This window comes from Osmia lignaria, chromosome 12, assembly GCF_051020975.1.
Source record: "Osmia lignaria lignaria isolate PbOS001 chromosome 12, iyOsmLign1, whole genome shotgun sequence".
NCBI lineage: Eukaryota > Metazoa > Arthropoda > Insecta > Hymenoptera > Megachilidae > Osmia > Osmia lignaria.
Genome location: NC_135043.1, coordinates 10,197,908 through 10,214,530, shown reverse-complemented (window position 1 = coordinate 10,214,530; position 16,623 = coordinate 10,197,908). Strand labels below are relative to the sequence as shown.

Below are 16,623 nucleotides of genomic sequence, written 5' to 3'. Positions count from 1 at the left end.
TTTAACAACGCAATTTTTACTTATACAGAATTTGAAATTTTTGGAAAATCCTTTCTAAGGACTTTCCACTCTAGTCATATTATCAGGATATTTCGATAATTTATGTAAATATAAATTAAATCGCTTTTTTTGCGTAAGACTACGTACATTATTGTTTTAATTTTTGTTTCACTTCATCTGGTATCTTACTCAAATACCACTGGTGAATTTCACCGGGAGCAGTAGCCAATACACCTTTTACGTTTGGGTATGGTGTCTCCGCATTGTACGAATATCGATCTCCATAAAAATCAGTTAATGTACCACCAATAGCATGAAGAACTGCCTCAGGTGCACAGGTATCCCATCTTTTACAACCTTTACTGGCAAACACATAAGCATGGGCCTTCCCTTCCATTAAAAGTATTACCTGTAAAAGAAAGTAACAATGCTGATGCAATTCAAATAAATAAATTGTATGCAATATGAATAGATTACCTTATATCCTGCACCACCGACACGTACAACCTCATCTGGACATAAAGCATTTATAGCTGCTTGAACATTACTGTCTGAATGTGAACTGAAAGGATAATAAATCATTATTATTTGACAAAAATCAATTCCATACTAAATTATACCGTGTAGTAGTAACTATTCTTTTTCCAGCTGGTGCTACAACTGGTGTAAATCCACCGAATCCTACACCATTAATACCCCATAGAGTGCGTCCTAAAACATCATTTTCAGGATTTTTATAGTATGGTTGATGAATCACACCTCCCACTGCTCTTTTTCCAATTGCTACCCCTACCAGAACAGTAACATGTTCTACAAAACCCTGTGTATATTCTGATGTTCCTGAAATATGAACTTCCCTTAAAATGTATACTCATAAATTAATTAAAGATAAATAAGATTTATGTATACCATCCAAAGGATCTACCCAAATGCACACATCTTTAGCATCAATATTTTCCAAATGAGCTGGTAACTGTAATTTTAATACTTCTGGATCTGCCTCTGTCACAATCCACTCAGATGGCACTTCGCAATTAGATGGTTCTTCTTCACCAATAATGGTGATGTTTGGAAACTGATGACTTAACGAAGCAATAATACACCTTTGAGCACAACGATCAGCTTCAGTTTGTAAATCATCTTTGCCTTTTTCTACTATATTCAGACATCCATGATTCATAACATCTCTTATAATTTTACCTGCTCTCACTGTAGCAGTTATAGAATGGGCCACTATTCTTGATAGTAGTGAAGCACTTTGGGCCATTTTTTAAATTTTTCTTTAATATTTACATATATTGATACTGTCCTCTTACAACAAGGTATACTCTTATCTCTCATTAACAATGCTTTAAATATGCTGCACGCATTATTATTCTGAATCACAAACTACAAAAAGATTATAATAAAAAACTTAGAAAGTAGGTACTATTTTCCAAGGTTGTATCAAATGATACAAGGAAATATAAAATATAGCAATAAATTTTATTTTTCACAGTTAATTTAATTTACTAAATTATTGTTAAATTTATATTTTTATTACACAAAGAAATATGCAACAATAATCACTAATTAGTGTAACTGTTAGAAAGAAAATAATATTATTGAATTAAAAAGGAAAAACTAATTAATAAAAAGATGAAATATGAAAAAAGAAAACACTTACAAAGGCGTGAAGAATCAAGATATAATATTATAACAAAATAAATTTGTATAATCAGCCACGTACAAAGTCTACACGATTCGTCTGTATAAACATTTTAGTTACATGACGTGTACACTTTCTTAGAAAGATAATAAAAATACTTATTTGATTATTCGATATCTTCAAATTTTGATATGATATCTTGATGTATTTTTTTGATATATATTGACAGAGAGTTCCTCCCTCATATTAATTAGCCCTTATTGTGTACACGCAATATTGTAATTAATTAAAATGAGAGGAAGAAGTAATGATTTTACAGAAAAGTTCAGCGAAATTAAATTCATTAGGCTACAGGTACTACGTAAATGATATATATATATATATATGTATATACATTATATAAATTAAAGTGCATTAACCTTAAAAACTTATATGTTTTTATAGGTTAATAGGATTGAAGACGGTGACTGCTAAAAAATAAATGAAAAGCAATCAACAACAATGATATACAAAAATTTGATGGTGTTACCAAAAATTTGTACACCACGAACATTGTTTAGTAATTGTGTTCTTCATGTGGTAAACAAATATATTTTGTCTTCAGTTCAATGGATGCATTATACAACAGATTCAACAAACATAAAGGATTTAGATACAAAAGAGAGCAATAATAATCAAAATCTACCAATACGTTCATTAACACAAAATGTTGATGCAGAATTTGAAGATATCGCTTCAAAGAGTTCTTCATCAAGTAGAACAAATACAGATTTATATTTAACAAATCCTGAAGTAGCCAAAAAGTTTGTTACATTAATTAAAGATGATTTATTAAAAAACATGTACCATGTAGTTGAAGCAAATCCAGGTTTTGGTTACTTAACAGAAGAATTATTTAAAATTGGTGTACCATTTATACATTTATTTGAAAATAGCTCTGAATATTGGAATCATCTAAATAATTTATGTACAAAATTTCCCAATCAACTTAGTATTACAAAATTAAACCTATTTAATATATCAAAGATGTTGACTGGAGTTTCTGTACATAGTGATATTATGTATAAATTAATAAACAATGTACAACAGAGAAAATGGGAAGAAGAAAGCTGCATGCAAGTAATTGGAACAACATCAAAAAGTGTTTTCATAAGGCATTTAATACTGAGTACAGTATTTCAAACAGGTTTAACCATGTTTGGAAGACCGATCTTTTATCTTGCAATACCATCATCTACATGTAATGTTAGTATTTTCATTTCAGAGCTTTTGGAAACTTATTAGTTCATAGTTTATTATTTGGATTAAAGGACTAAAATAATATTCCAGTGTATTTATGTTAATCATGTTAAAATCTTATTAAATATCAGTTTATTTTTCAGAAATTCACATGTATTGAAAGATCAACAACTCTTTATATTATGTTTAATATATTATTTAATTATGAAATTTATGGAACAGTGGATAGAAAAGCATTTATACCACAATATAAAAGTAAGGAGGCAAACAGAAAGAGAGTAACAAAGGATGACAGTAGCATACTTAATGTTATTAAAATAGAACCAAAACCTGATCTTTTTACATTATTTAAAACAAAGAAAAATTTGGTATACTTTTGGCATTTCGTTCGATATAGTTTTTATAAACAAAACACCAGAGTGATACCCACATTAGAGTAAGTGTTACTATGAAAATATAATACTATGTATTTATTTTAAGATACTACAATGTTTTTGTTATTAAACAAAATTTCTAGAAATCTAGTCCCAGGTTGTGGTATAAAATTAATAGCGCTAAATTACAATATATTCACGGAATTTGGTGATTTAAACCCTAGGCAAATTTATGATCTATTTATGGAATTTCAATCTTGGCCAGAATATGAACAATGTTCATTTCAGTTAAGTGCAGGTGATATTAGGAGAACTTATCAGTTGTATTTGGAGGAAGAAGATGTTTAAACATTGCTGAATTAAATAAAAGGAATCTATTTTTCCATTTAATTGTTTTTACATTTGAATTACCTATATCTGTTTGGTATTTTTTGAAAAAAAAAAATTAATTATACATTTGAAAACACTAGGAGGAGAATGTCAATTCATTTTAAATGCTTAGTAATGATTGGTTACTGATTTTAATACTCTTGTTTTATTCAACTATGGTTGTCCTTGAGAACTCAGGGTCATAACAGGTCATTGAATGACATATAGCTGCATATAGCATATTAAAGATACAGTGTTATCTGTCTTCACCAATAAGTTAAGAAATATTTGATAATGTAAGTTAGTGTTGTTGATAAATTAAGATTTAAATAACCTATTTTAACAAAAATTCACTTATGTTACAGTTTTATACAACCACAAAAATTGTATAATATCACACACATAAGATGAAGTGGGTAATATTTGGCATTATATTGATAATATGGAATTATGTAACATCTGGTCAAGATTTTGTATTTCCTGATGATGAAGAGATATCTCATGTCAGTGGCAACAATGCAACGGTAATTATACTTGAATATTACAGCATAACAATAAAAGTTAGCATTGAAAGGAATATGTTTAATTTTTGCTATAGATAACAGAACGTATTCCAGTATCTGCACCAGATCAGTGTCCCGAAAATATGCTCCTTTATCCTGGAGATGGAAATAATAGCGCATGGGTATGCGATTGTAGACCGAGATTTTTATATTTTCCATTAAGCGATCGTTGTTATGAAGCTTATAGACAGGGACCTTGCGCACCACGAAATTATGTAATACTTCCTCAAAATGAGGCAGTACCAAAATGCGTAAACAATCCTTGCTTGATAGATGGATTAGTACCATACAATGATACTTGTTATCCATTAAGAACTATGGGTGGTCCTTGTGCTCCTGATGGAGTGTTAGGTGTAAATGAGACTACTTTTGAATTGGAATGTATACCAACAGATCTTGCACCATTTATAATAATTCAAGTACCTAAACGGCCACAATGTCCTGCGGGAAGTCGTAGAAATGCTCTTGGAATGTGCAGGGAAATAATTTGATTTTTTGTATATAAGAAAAATTTCTTGCAAAGAGCTCTATATGTTCATTTAGTTGTTTCAGTACAATCAACAAATATATTATGATTTGAATATATTATGAGAATATATAATATACATATTTACAAAATATATTTCTTAACTAATTAAGTAAGTTTGTTTATAACATGAAGTTCTTAATTTATGTACATGTGATAATTATATACTTTTATCTTTGTTGAGTTTAACATTTCTTTATGTAAATTATTTAAATGAATCCACAAAAATATAATACAACAATAAAATACGTTATATTTTAATATATTCGACGTTATTTAAATTAAATAAAATTAACTAAAATAAACTTACTACTGTAAATTTTAAAACTAGTTATGAAAGCTGAGGATTATAATTTTCTACAGCCTTGATATGTATAAAGGTAAAAAAATTATCTAGTAAATTATATTTACAAAACAAAACTTTTCATTTTAATATATAATTTTTTACTTCAATGATTATAGTCATTAGAGTATTTAATAAATAGCAGTTATTTTAGGTCAAGATATGTTACTTTAATTATATCCATTATAAAGTGTGCGTTTGGAAAACTGATTTCATAAGATATAAATATTTCTTCAGAAGAGTTAGTTAGATAAAAAAATACTACTATCTTAACATTAAATTTTACATTTTCATTCACATTTCTATGTTGATTCTTGAATTTCATTGCTTCTGGCAGCTTCTATTAATCTTTGTCTTTCTCTATACATTGAAACTTTCATATTTTCTAATTGATGATATCTCAATAATTTTAATACTGCAAATACTGATAAACCAACCCAAATTGATAAACTAGTCCAAGTTCCAAATTGGGCTGCTCCTAATTCAATGTGAAAACCAGATGTATCTATTCCATCAGCTTTATCAATATCATTTCCAGCTGCTAATTCACACGATGGAAATCTTTTTGTCATACATTGGCACCAGGTCATAAACCCAAGCGTAATAATGATTGCAGCAACCAATGTGATTATTGTAAGAATTATTGAACTGACAACATCTATGAATGCAGACAGAAAGGAACTATCCTCTCCACGGTACATAAATATAGAAAGTCGATAGATTTGTATCGCGGATGTTATTAGCAACACCAAACCAACAAATATTGTATAGTTACAATAAGCTTGTCGGGCCCAGTTTACTACAAACTGACCATCTGTCTCTTGCCAAGTTCCTGTCGAGAATAACAGACAATGTCCTCTGCGAACAGACAGTAACAACACATCATGCAATTTGTTGCATAAATATCCTAACATTGCTTATAACGTTTTATTTAACATATTACAACTACCTAAATTCATCCTGATGTAAACTCATAGGTATAATAATACAAAGTGACAAAATAAGAGCAACTACATATCCAGATATTTGACTGAGAAGTAAGATATTTGTTAAGGCCATCTTACAAGTGACAGAAGGAAATTTATAATCCACAATACGATTGCAGAATTAAAAAATTCAATTCTGAACCAATTTATAGCGAACTGTTAAATAATCTTTCTGACAGATCGCCCAATCACCACATATCTGAACTCATCAGTAAACTATACGCAAAAAATGAATATAGATACATCCAGGGTGGTAAACCTTTCAAATTACATTCTTCCTCGGTTCGATCAATTTTTGAAATATCTTATTCAAACAAGCTTTTTTCAATAAAGAAAAATTTTGTTTGAAGCGTGATATTGATAAAGAAATACCAGAACAAATCTAATAACTACAATTGCACAAAAGAGCCAAGTGCGCGATCGTTGTTTTTTTATACGGCGCATTTTAAAAAAATGTAATGTAATGTTTTTTTTAATACTTTTCATTAAAAAACACCGATTCAAACTGCAATATTTTACTGTTCGATGAATATTAAACCCTTCAATGCTTCTCTCTTTTTACATGTATACATGTATGCAAATAATTATATGATAATATTAAAATAAAAATGAAGTTACAGACATTTTATACGTTGCATAATTAATCAAGATGAAATCATTTTTTCATTTTAAAAGCTGCTGACGAAAAGACCATAACATTTCGGATTTGTCAGTATATAATTTTATACGTTATTCTACTTATTCCAAATAAAGGAGAAAATAAAATTAGCTTAATTTGGTCAGATTTCTAATCAAACACGATAGAAATGGAGAACGAAATATATACATTGATAGAGAAAAAGTGAAAGGGGATTGAAAAAAACAAAGATTCGTGCGTCTTTCTTTAAAGTCAGCTGATTTCAGTCAATGAGGGACCAGTGTTTCGTTTCAGTGTTTGTCTACTGGTCTGCTGGTCAGATTTTTGCATCAGTGTGCAATGCGTGTATGCATGTGTATGTAGTGCACGCAGAGGAAAACATTACGCAGCTAGAACCCCGTTACATTCGAATCATCGTACATATTATGTTAAGGATCATTGTACCAGAGTGGACACGTGTTAGAAAGATGAAATTCACGTGGATAAATTGTTTTGCTTCTACTTTCCTCGTATAACAGGCCTAATAAAACACGTATGAGGAAAGATCCATTGAAAAATCCCATGTCTTTCTTAGACTAGATTGTCAAAAGTGGGAATAAAATGTCTTGGCTGGGATGCATTCCCTGGTCACAAGGGATAAAAAAACGAGCCTGCAGATATCTCTTACAGAGATATCTTGGCCAATTTTTGGAGGAAAAGCTGACATTGGACCAGCTTACTGTAGATCTTTACAATGGAACTGGTCGTGTAACCAATGTCAGCCTTGATGTACAGGTACTGTCATTTTCTTTGTTTCATAGCTCTTTGTTAGCTCTCAAGAAAAAGCAATAAAGATACACCAATCGCTTATAAGAATGGATATTTCATATTTGATCTTTCTTGTATCGAATATGTTATTTGTAGCAATTGAAAAGGAAAAAAACTATAGTTTATTAAAATTTAATAAACTACATGCTTAATTAAATGTAAATTTTGTAACAGGCATTGAACGAGATGGGAGAGCAACAACATCTTCCATTAGAATTTGTTGATGGTTTTGTAGCAGAAATGTCCGTTAGCATACCATGGTCAGCTTTACTTAGCGAAGCTAGTTATGTGGAAGTAACTGGTCTAAGGTTAACAGTTCAGCCTAGACAAAGAACAGAAACAGGAACTTCAATGTTTGAATCAATGTGGAGTTCCATGACATCTAGTATGCAACTTGCACAAGAATGCTTACAAGAAGATGCAAATAACGCTGGAAATTCACAGCCTTTGGAAGGAGTAGAATTATTTGCACAAACAATAGATTCGAGTAAGAGTTTCTAGGCAATGTATTGGAGTTGATGATAAAATTGTTGGAATATGAAATCATGTTTTTTTTTCTTTTTCAGTTTTATGTAGAGTGAAAGTCAGATTTATAGATACTGTAATACGTTTGGAACATGTGCCACTTGATTCTTCAACAGGAGTTGCAATAGAAATGTGTATAAAAAATCTTGAATATTCAGATGAAGCGGGCTTGGATCCGAGTAATACTTCGTTAGATCCTAGTCAATCAACAAAAGGATATATTATATCAGCATTCGCAACAAAACGATTTTATTTAGAGGGAGTGACTTTTCACACAGACGAATTTCCATCGCGTGCAAGAACTTTCTCTAGGAGTATCATTACAACAAGCAGAGGTTCAACACCAGATTCCAAAGTAACTTTTTATTTATTAGAATTACTATATAAAAGATATGACAAGAAAGAGAAGGAAAATTTTGTGAAATATTTTTGCTACAGAATTCAGACGGTCAATTTTCTTCTGCTCAAATATCTCCCAATCAAAATATGCAAACTCCTCCAGATGGGAATTTTATTAACAACTTAAGCGAATCGAAACCTATAATATTTGCCAAGTTAGCAGGCAGACAGGAAATAAGGTTGAAATTGAAACAAGGAGAGGGCGTTTCAGGGCCAAAGGTAAAAGTTAATTGAATAAAAAGAAATGAAAACATAATGCCAGTGCATTGTAATATGTTTGGCACAAAGTAAAGGAGAACTAATTACTTCAGGTAGAATTAGAAGTAACACTGGGATCTTTTACTTCGTTTCTAAGCCCGCGGCAGGTACACGTTTTATTGGAACTTGGGCACGGACTTGCATCCCCAGATTTGGAAGATGTTAGTAACGTTGCACCAAGAACTTGCACCGAAAAACCTATGGCTGGTAGCGATTTCAATCGTGTAGAACGAGAACTTATCCATCAAATACATCCGAATCAAGGATTACGTATTATGGTAATAGAAGATATAGAAAATAAATAAAATATTCTAAATTAAACAATTTAAATCATTTGTAGGATCTAAGGCATACACAAGGTTGGTCAACAGCATCTTTGGACGAATCTGATAACGAAGATGAATTTTTACCGATGCGATTACCGGGATCTACATCGATGAGTGATTCAATCACAAGCAATAATGTTAGCATGGATGGAAGTATATCAGCTAGTAGCATTAGTTTAAAAAGTTCATCAACAAATTTACCGAAACAACAAAAACACAGACACAGTGTGGATAACAGTCTGTCTGCAGAAACATCTCATTTTCACGTGAGAGTATCATCCATAGCAGTTGTTCTATTGCATGAAGATATATTGACTACATGCGTGGAAGGGGGTGGCTTAACGTGTTCTAGTATACAGCAAATGAAGAATTCGGCTGAAGAATTTTTCAAACAGCTAGGAATGTTTGCAGCTGGAGGATACGGGAATAAAGATTTTGATAAAGCATCTAAAGTACTCTTGGATGCTTGTCATTTAAGTCACATTAGGTGTGTAGATTGGCATGCAAGTAATAATAAATGTGAAAAAAGTCAAAAGTGTTAATCAATCCTCCGACATTAATTATAGGCTACTTGCTGCGCCGCTTGTCATCGAAGGCAGAGAAAAAACTACTACGTTATTGTCTTCGGTATCTGGAACCTTAACTTTAGCTAGTCTAGAAATTGTAGAATGTTTAATCGATTCAAATAGTACTTGTACAAACGGAACTCCGCCAACGGAATACGTAGAATTACTTACATTTGCTAAAGAAGGTTCAACGAATTTTGGTTTTACTAACAAAACAGACTTTAAAATGAAATTTAAACACGTGGTGTCTATTGAAAATACACATTACGTAGCGAAATGTGCGCATCCACGCACAAACATTGAGTAAGTGCGTCTGTGTGTATCTTTTAATGGGTATTAAAGAATCATCGTAAATACTTGTACATTTTTTTTTTTTTTTTAGCATTGATATGGAACCGTGTAAAAGTGAGGTGGATATAACCATTGTAGATAGAATATGTGCTCTACTTAATCCACAGCCTATCTGCGTTTGTAATCCAATATCTAACGATAGAAATCTTGTAAGTTGCCAATCATCGTTATTAACTACTATTAATGAAACTTCGCTTCTATTTCATTTTGTAACTTTTAGAATCAGCAAACATTGTTTTATCAAGCTGTGGAAAGCCCCACTGTGTCAGATTCCGCAGTTGTTATAAATGTAACTTCATCTCAATGTACAATAAAATTAAGGTAACGTATACGTACAGGATATTAAAAGAAGAACGAGACTGAGAGACTTTGTGGTATTTAATGGATAATGATTTAAAAATAGGTTTCCAATACCAGATTTAAGACCGTTGCACGATATGAATAGAGCCCCATGGTGGAAAAGATCAGTAAGACCAGACTATATGATTTTGAAACTGACTGATGCACAAATTCGCTCTACTATGAGGAAACTTTCTCCCTCCGTGAGAAACTTTACCAAGCACGAAATTCAATTCCGAAAATTGTTATTCTCCTACGCAGAAACTGAGACAGACACGCCGATAAACATAGGGAAAGTTACTACCGACGAGAAGAATAATGCATCGTGCGAGCAAGTGAACGAAGGATTCGGTTGGGCTAGAGTAGTTATTACAATTTATTCGCAACGTATGAGTGGTCAGTTGGAGGATAGTTCGGAAGGAGAACCTGACTCAAGCTTGGATGAAACTTTGGAAAATGCGCCTAAACATCAACCATCGCCGTTCAGTTCGAAACGTATTATTCACGAGTCCGATACACCTCATTCCAGACCCTATGCACCGGGCGACAAGGATGATTTAGAGCAAAGGTTTGTTCGATAGAATCGTTCAATTTGTTAATAAAATAGGGTAACATTTAATGCTGGTATTTTAATAGAGAGGGCGAGGAATTAATCATACCAGGGAGTCGAGAAGAAATGATGGAGTTTATGGACGATGGCTTCCATAGTTCTAGGATTCAATTGGAAATCAACTTTCCATGTGTTTCCGTCCAAATACCATCTAAACGTCTCTATGAACTGCTGTACAACAGATTTAATACCGATCTTTTTTTATGGGAACCATCGGCACCAAGACCAAAGTACACTACGCACATGGAAAGTCATATAGGTCTCGATTTAGCGTCTACTTTGTTACAAGAATCTGTATATCCTAGGTAAGCGTTATGCTTGCAATTGTTTCGTGCTCGACAAGAAAATATGTCGATTTATGTATTTTTAGATTTAGCACGTGTAAGAGTGGAATACAGTATGATTCCGATTCGGACTCGGACGAAGAGGGTATATTTCATTCGGCTGCTGACAAGAGTTACAGACAACATCAGAATAAGATATCGAGAAATGGTCAGAGTAAATTAGCGCTATTTTTGAATATAGATCAGGGTCTTTTATGCATGTATACTCCTGTTCGTGATTCAATGCGTAATGTTATTCCTGGACAACAAGGAGAACTGATAATCCGTCTGGAGGATGCAACAATATTTTCGGTATCTTCGTACAGAGGAAATTCAAATTTGGGTTACGTTTGTGCTATGATTAAATACGTGTCTTTGGATCATTGTGGATTAATGACGACTCCGTCGCAACCACCTTCGTTGAGACCTATTAATAGCGTTACTCCGCAACATTGTAAACACGCTATATATAAAAGTGAACCATCTGCAACTGTAGCGGGATCAAATAACAATTTCAATGACATGGTGAAGCTTGCTATAAGAATACAGGCTTCCCATCAAACTCATCGTATCAAGGTATATATACTAGGCTAATTTTTATAATCGATGCAATAATTATGTACTGTTTTAAACAGACTTTCAGAGTAGCAGTAGGCATATCGAATGCTACATTGAGACACAGAATGTGCATCACCGGTACATCATGGTTCACGCAGTTAACAGATTGTTTGGACGTAGCCGATCATCCAGTTGCCGGTTATTCTCCACCAGGAATTTTAACGGAATTACATCTACACCTTTGGGATTGCGCAGTTGATTATAGGTTTTTATTTCAGTAAATTCGAATAACATTTGCAAATGACTAGTAAAACAATCAGGATATTCATTTAATTTTAGGCCGCTTCATCTACCACTAAGGTCAGTGGTTACCCTTGGAAACTTTAGCGTATCTAGCAACATTGCCGCACAAACGAACACTTCGACGTTACGTTTTATAGCGGAAGATATTGCCTTATTCATATCTAATAAAATAGGAAAACACGTTAATCTAAAACAGGATTACGTGTGCGTAATGGATGTAGGACTGTTTGAATTGTCGTTAAGGTTGAACGATAAAATGTGCGGTGGAGCACCTAGAGTCGATTTAAGGGCAAGCAATAACGTTCTCCATGTTCGAACGTGTTCAGATTCTGGCCGAGCTCTTATTCAATTGCTAACTTATTTTGCGAACGATGGAGACCTGATACCTAACACGGAAAACGCCGAAAGCATGTGCACCGTACCGAGTTCCGGGGACGAGGAAAGTCTCCTCGGTGATGAGAGTATCAATACTCTAAGCAAAAGTCAAGTTGAGCGTGTAAATACTTTGATGGAGGAAGCGATGGAAGAGACTGTGAAAGGTAGTTTTAAATAATATACTAAAATGAAGATCGAGTAGCTAACTGGTAATAATTTTGTTGAAGGAACGTCTTCGAACGTAGATGGCAATACATTGACAACTGAGAATCAGGTTGAAGTATTTTTCTTTCCCGACGAGTCTCATCCTGCTACGCAAACAGTACCTGAAATGTGTAAAAGTCCTGAACAATGTGCCAAGCCGGAATGTAATATAGAGGTTGAGGATCCTAACGAGGATTTTTGTATATTAGGAGAAGAGGCGGGTACAGGAATCATGCCTAGACACGGGGTACCAGAAGTTCGTTGGCTTTGTCAAGAATCTTTAAGGATAATCGATAATCATTTCGCGGTTCCACTCGGTAAAACTGATTTACTTAAAGCACCACGACATTTCCCAGCTCCAATTTTAAGGTACACCCTCTGCGAAATGACACTGATTTGGCACATGTACGGAGGGAAAGATTTCGAGAAACCGTCGCAATCCGCAATGAAAAAGCAAGTTGTTATCAACGATAATGCGTACCGTTCAAACGCAACGGCTCAAGAAAAGTGTGTATATCAAATTGTACAAGGTAATTGAACGTCTCGTTGTATGACACAATTCTTCTCTTTTGTTTTTACAGAAATAGATTATGGTGCGATGGAGTTACTTTCAATAAATCCAATCCGAACGAGGTACATTTTGAAAGTGTACCAAATTCACCGCGAGGAAAATGTAAAGAAAGTACCGAATGGCAAGCGTTGGGAGGCCCTGGTCGCCGACACGACGTTCTCATGGAACTTCAACTAAATAAAGTACGCTTTCAACACGAAGTCTATCCAGAGAACACTACCGAGGCAGCAAGACAAATCTTACTAGTAAGCGAGATAGAAATTAGAGACAGATTGGCGTCCTCGCACATCAACAAATTCTTATATCAGTACAGTAGCGAAGCGAGACCTAAACAATCTCATGCGAATATGTTTGCCATGAAAGCAGTTCACGTGAGACCGGATCCAAGATTAAGTTCTCAGGAATGTTGTTTAAAGCTCAGCCTACTGCCTTTACGTCTAAATATTGATCAAGACAGCCTATTGTTCTTGATAGAATTTTTCAACGAATTGGGTGGTGGTTCAAAGCAAACTCAAGAGAATTCTAGTACACCCAACAACCCTCAATCATCCCCTGTATCCAAGCAAGGGACACCAACGCATCATCCACCTGTTATGAGCGTGAATGATTCTGCGCCTAATGCATCAACGCCAACGAATACTTCCCAAAGCGATAATATAGATCCAAATTTATTAATACTTCTAGAAGATGAATTAATGGTTAAAGAAAATAAAGTGAAAACGAAACCGACCCATGAGACCCACGAGGACTGTCAACCAATATATTTTAGGTAAGTGTGAAACTATTTTGTGTAATCGTCAAATTATCTTCTCTAATGTACTAAATTCAAGTTTTCTTTGTTTAATCAGGAGCGTGATATTTTCTCCGGAAGTCCTTGTTAGATTAGATTATCATGGAAAGCGTGTAGATCTCACTCATGGACCATTAGCAGGCCTTCTAATGGGTCTGGCACAATTGAATTGTTCTGAGCTAAGACTGAAAAGGTTAACACATCGACACGGACTTCTGGGATTCGATAAACTTATATCGTTTTTACTTTCTGAATGGTTGCAAGACATCAAGAAGAATCAACTTCCAAGTTTACTTGGCGGTGTTGGTCCTATGCATTCATTGGTACAATTGTGTAAGTATACACATTGTTCTAGTTAAATCGATATAGAAGATTCAAGTACAATAATTTATTTCTCATTACAGTTCAAGGTATACGAGATTTGTTTTGGTTACCCATCGAGCAATATCAAAAAGATGGTAGAATCATTAGGGGATTGCAACGAGGCGCGAATAGCTTTACTACGTCTACTGCAATGGCAGCATTGGAATTAACTTCTAGGTTGATACACGCTATACAAAGTACTGCTGAAACGGCTTATGACATGGTTAGTCCTGGTCCCAGTGTAAGACGTAAAAGTAAAGGACAGAAAGGTCGTCGGAAAAGATACAGTCAGCCATTGGATATTCGAGAAGGAATGGCTAACGCTTATATGCTAGTAAAAGAGGTGAAATATTTTATGTGTATACATATAAATGTATAACAGTATAGAAAATGTATAAACATCTAATCGATATTAATGATTGGCTAGGGTTTGGGTGAAACCGCGAATCAATTAGTTCGTGTAGCCAGCGAAGAACACGAACAAAAAGGAGTTTCTGGTGCTGTAGGTGGTGTGTTAAGACAAATACCGCCAACAGTCGTAAAGCCGATTATTTTGGCTACGGAAGCGACTAGTAACGTTTTAGGTGGAATGCAATCGCAATTAGTTCCCGATGCCAGACGGGAAGCGGCTCAAAAGTGGCGACAAGATTCTAACGATGCAAATTAAAATTGCTTTTCAATCGATCGTCGATTTTTCTGTCGACCCTCGTGTGTAACATATAAAAACCATGACGCGAAATTTGAGAGAAGAAAGACGGATGGAATTTTTCATTTAATATAAGAAAGAAATCCACGTGTGAGAAAGAAGGTCAATTGACTCGAAGACGCGTAAAGAAATTACGATAAAATTTTAAACCTAATCGCATAAATTTGATGAAAAAAAAAAAGAAAAGGAAACGCAATCATTTCTAAACGATATAATATATTCATGTAACTATATCTTTCAGTTCCATTGGTTTTGTTACATATTACAAAGAAATCGATCCGATTTGTTATATTTATAGTTTATAAATAAAATATATATACCGTAGTGAAACGTCGTTACTACAGCTTGTATGTATTTTTGTTCTAATAATGCGTATGTTTTATACCAATGATATGTATGTGACGAGTTTTTATTAATAAAATTGTAACGCTTATCATTGCATGCTGCTTTTTGCACAAAATATTGTTAAATTACATGATACTTTTGTGCAAATAACGATCAAATACTTTCAATAATGACAAAGTGTATCTCATCATCGATTATTCGATTAATTGACTAAGTGAAATTGTGATAATAAATTAAGTTAAATAACAACTAATAAATCGTGTAAACTGAAAAAGTGTTGGAGTACATTTACATAGTGCGTTAAAAATATTGAAATTTAAAAGTACACGGAAGTTAAATAAGTAGGTAAGTGATGGTCTTATGTCGCTGCTTTCAAAATTTCAACTTAATTTATCTATCACCGATATACTTTTAATAATTAAAGTGTACGTACTTCGTGTTGCTTCTCATAGATATCAGGACGAGGAGTCCTTGTCACGTACGCCATCTTGTTCCACGCAGCAAAGTACAGAAGCCAAGCGATGAATCGTCTATTATCCACAGTTTCACTATTGCACAAAAATTCACACTTTTGTTTCCAACAATGTTGTTGATTACGTATTACAAGTTAAAAAATAATTGTAGTTATTACTTTATGCGTTAATTAGAAAGAAAAGCGTGAAATTGTGCGAGCGGTCGGACCGACACGTGCTGCCTCTACGCGAGCCACGGAGAAACTGCGACATCGTATGTCGCTATGGCAACAAACATCGTCCTACAGAAGTTCGATTTGAATCCGGACATCTTGTGATACGAGTAAACACCGTAGCTTATTTAATCGTGTAAAATTGTAATAAAACGTTCGTCATTTAATATTTGAGCTGTCCATTTTTTAAGTACAATGGACGAAAACGCCGAGGCGATAGAATTTGAAGGTTATGAAAGTGTAACTACAGAGGAAGGATCAGACGAATCAGAGAAATACGAAAGTACTTTTCTAATAACAAAGCAACTGATAAAGGAAGTACAACAAGAATTATGTTTGGTCAAATTATGTTGGCCTGAAGTCGATGTCAGAAAAGATCTGTACCTAAGAACACTTCCAAGTAGTTACCATACCGTCAGTGGTAAAGAAAAGGTGCTCGCATGGTATGCTGAAAACTTTCGATGTCAATTTCGCACAAAATATCCTGATCGAAAGCCTCTGTTGCTTGCCTGCGAAAATGAATGTGGTATACAA

General features: G+C 33.8%; 5 protein-coding genes across 10 annotated transcripts in view; 3 read left to right on the top strand and 2 right to left on the bottom strand.

Moving 5' to 3' along the window:
• Positions 1 to 148: 148 nt before the first annotated feature.
• On the bottom strand, positions 149 to 1,807 carry LOC117609954 (3'(2'),5'-bisphosphate nucleotidase 1). The gene is made up of 5 exons (XM_034336755.2): positions 1,667 to 1,807; positions 910 to 1,389; positions 621 to 840; positions 478 to 562; positions 149 to 409 (listed from the first exon to the last, which is right to left on the bottom strand). Exons 2-5 carry the CDS (start codon positions 1,265 to 1,267, stop codon positions 149 to 151), a joined length of 924 nt encoding a protein of 307 aa, XP_034192646.1. The 5' UTR covers positions 1,268 to 1,389; positions 1,667 to 1,807.
• A 56-nt stretch (positions 1,808 to 1,863) lies between these two features.
• Positions 1,864 to 4,913, top strand: LOC117609951 (dimethyladenosine transferase 2, mitochondrial-like). Of its 5 annotated transcripts, XR_013063133.1 has the most exons (5): positions 1,864 to 2,002; positions 2,093 to 2,893; positions 3,019 to 3,323; positions 3,996 to 4,154; positions 4,229 to 4,369. XR_013063133.1 is itself a non-coding variant. In XM_034336748.2 (4 exons), exons 2-4 carry the CDS (start codon positions 2,150 to 2,152, stop codon positions 3,607 to 3,609), a joined length of 1,242 nt encoding a protein of 413 aa, XP_034192639.1. In that variant the 5' UTR covers positions 1,864 to 2,002; positions 2,093 to 2,149; the 3' UTR covers positions 3,610 to 3,925. The 5 variants fall into 5 exon arrangements, 4 of the variants coding, with proteins under 4 accessions (XP_034192639.1, XP_034192638.1, XP_034192642.2 ...); XM_034336748.2 differs by lacking the exons at positions 3,996 to 4,154; positions 4,229 to 4,369 and adding an exon at positions 3,405 to 3,925 and having other exon boundaries at positions 3,031 to 3,323; XM_034336747.2 differs by lacking the exons at positions 3,996 to 4,154; positions 4,229 to 4,369 and adding an exon at positions 3,405 to 3,925.
• A 265-nt stretch (positions 4,914 to 5,178) lies between these two features.
• On the bottom strand, positions 5,179 to 6,482 carry LOC117609957 (transmembrane protein 179). Its single transcript, XM_034336759.2, has 2 exons — positions 6,012 to 6,482; positions 5,179 to 5,920 (listed from the first exon to the last, which is right to left on the bottom strand). The coding sequence occupies exons 1-2, from the start codon at positions 6,119 to 6,121 to the stop codon at positions 5,365 to 5,367; spliced, it is 666 nt and encodes a 221-aa protein (XP_034192650.1). The 5' UTR covers positions 6,122 to 6,482; the 3' UTR covers positions 5,179 to 5,364.
• A 239-nt stretch (positions 6,483 to 6,721) lies between these two features.
• On the top strand, positions 6,722 to 15,250 carry Atg2 (Autophagy-related 2). The gene is made up of 19 exons (XM_034336730.2): positions 6,722 to 7,459; positions 7,667 to 7,979; positions 8,059 to 8,372; positions 8,456 to 8,635; positions 8,728 to 8,952; positions 9,015 to 9,487; positions 9,567 to 9,869; positions 9,949 to 10,066; positions 10,138 to 10,238; positions 10,321 to 10,824; positions 10,893 to 11,171; positions 11,237 to 11,765; positions 11,825 to 12,012; positions 12,087 to 12,589; positions 12,653 to 13,136; positions 13,211 to 13,969; positions 14,049 to 14,323; positions 14,395 to 14,696; positions 14,781 to 15,250. Exons 1-19 carry the CDS (start codon positions 7,286 to 7,288, stop codon positions 15,018 to 15,020), a joined length of 6,264 nt encoding a protein of 2,087 aa, XP_034192621.1. The 5' UTR covers positions 6,722 to 7,285; the 3' UTR covers positions 15,021 to 15,250.
• A 153-nt stretch (positions 15,251 to 15,403) lies between these two features.
• LOC117609945 (dynein regulatory complex subunit 7) overlaps positions 15,404 to 16,623 on the top strand; it is an 80,635-nt gene continuing 79,415 nt past the window's right edge. The window contains exons 1-3 of one of the 2 annotated variants that reach the window (XM_034336736.2): positions 15,404 to 15,749; positions 15,857 to 16,199; positions 16,281 to 16,623. In XM_034336736.2, coding sequence (XP_034192627.1) covers positions 16,285 to 16,623 — 339 coding nt within the window. In that variant the 5' untranslated portion in view covers positions 15,404 to 15,749; positions 15,857 to 16,199; positions 16,281 to 16,284. Of the gene's footprint in view, positions 15,750 to 15,856 lie in introns of both variants that reach the window. The other variant, XM_034336735.2, reaches the window with a different exon arrangement.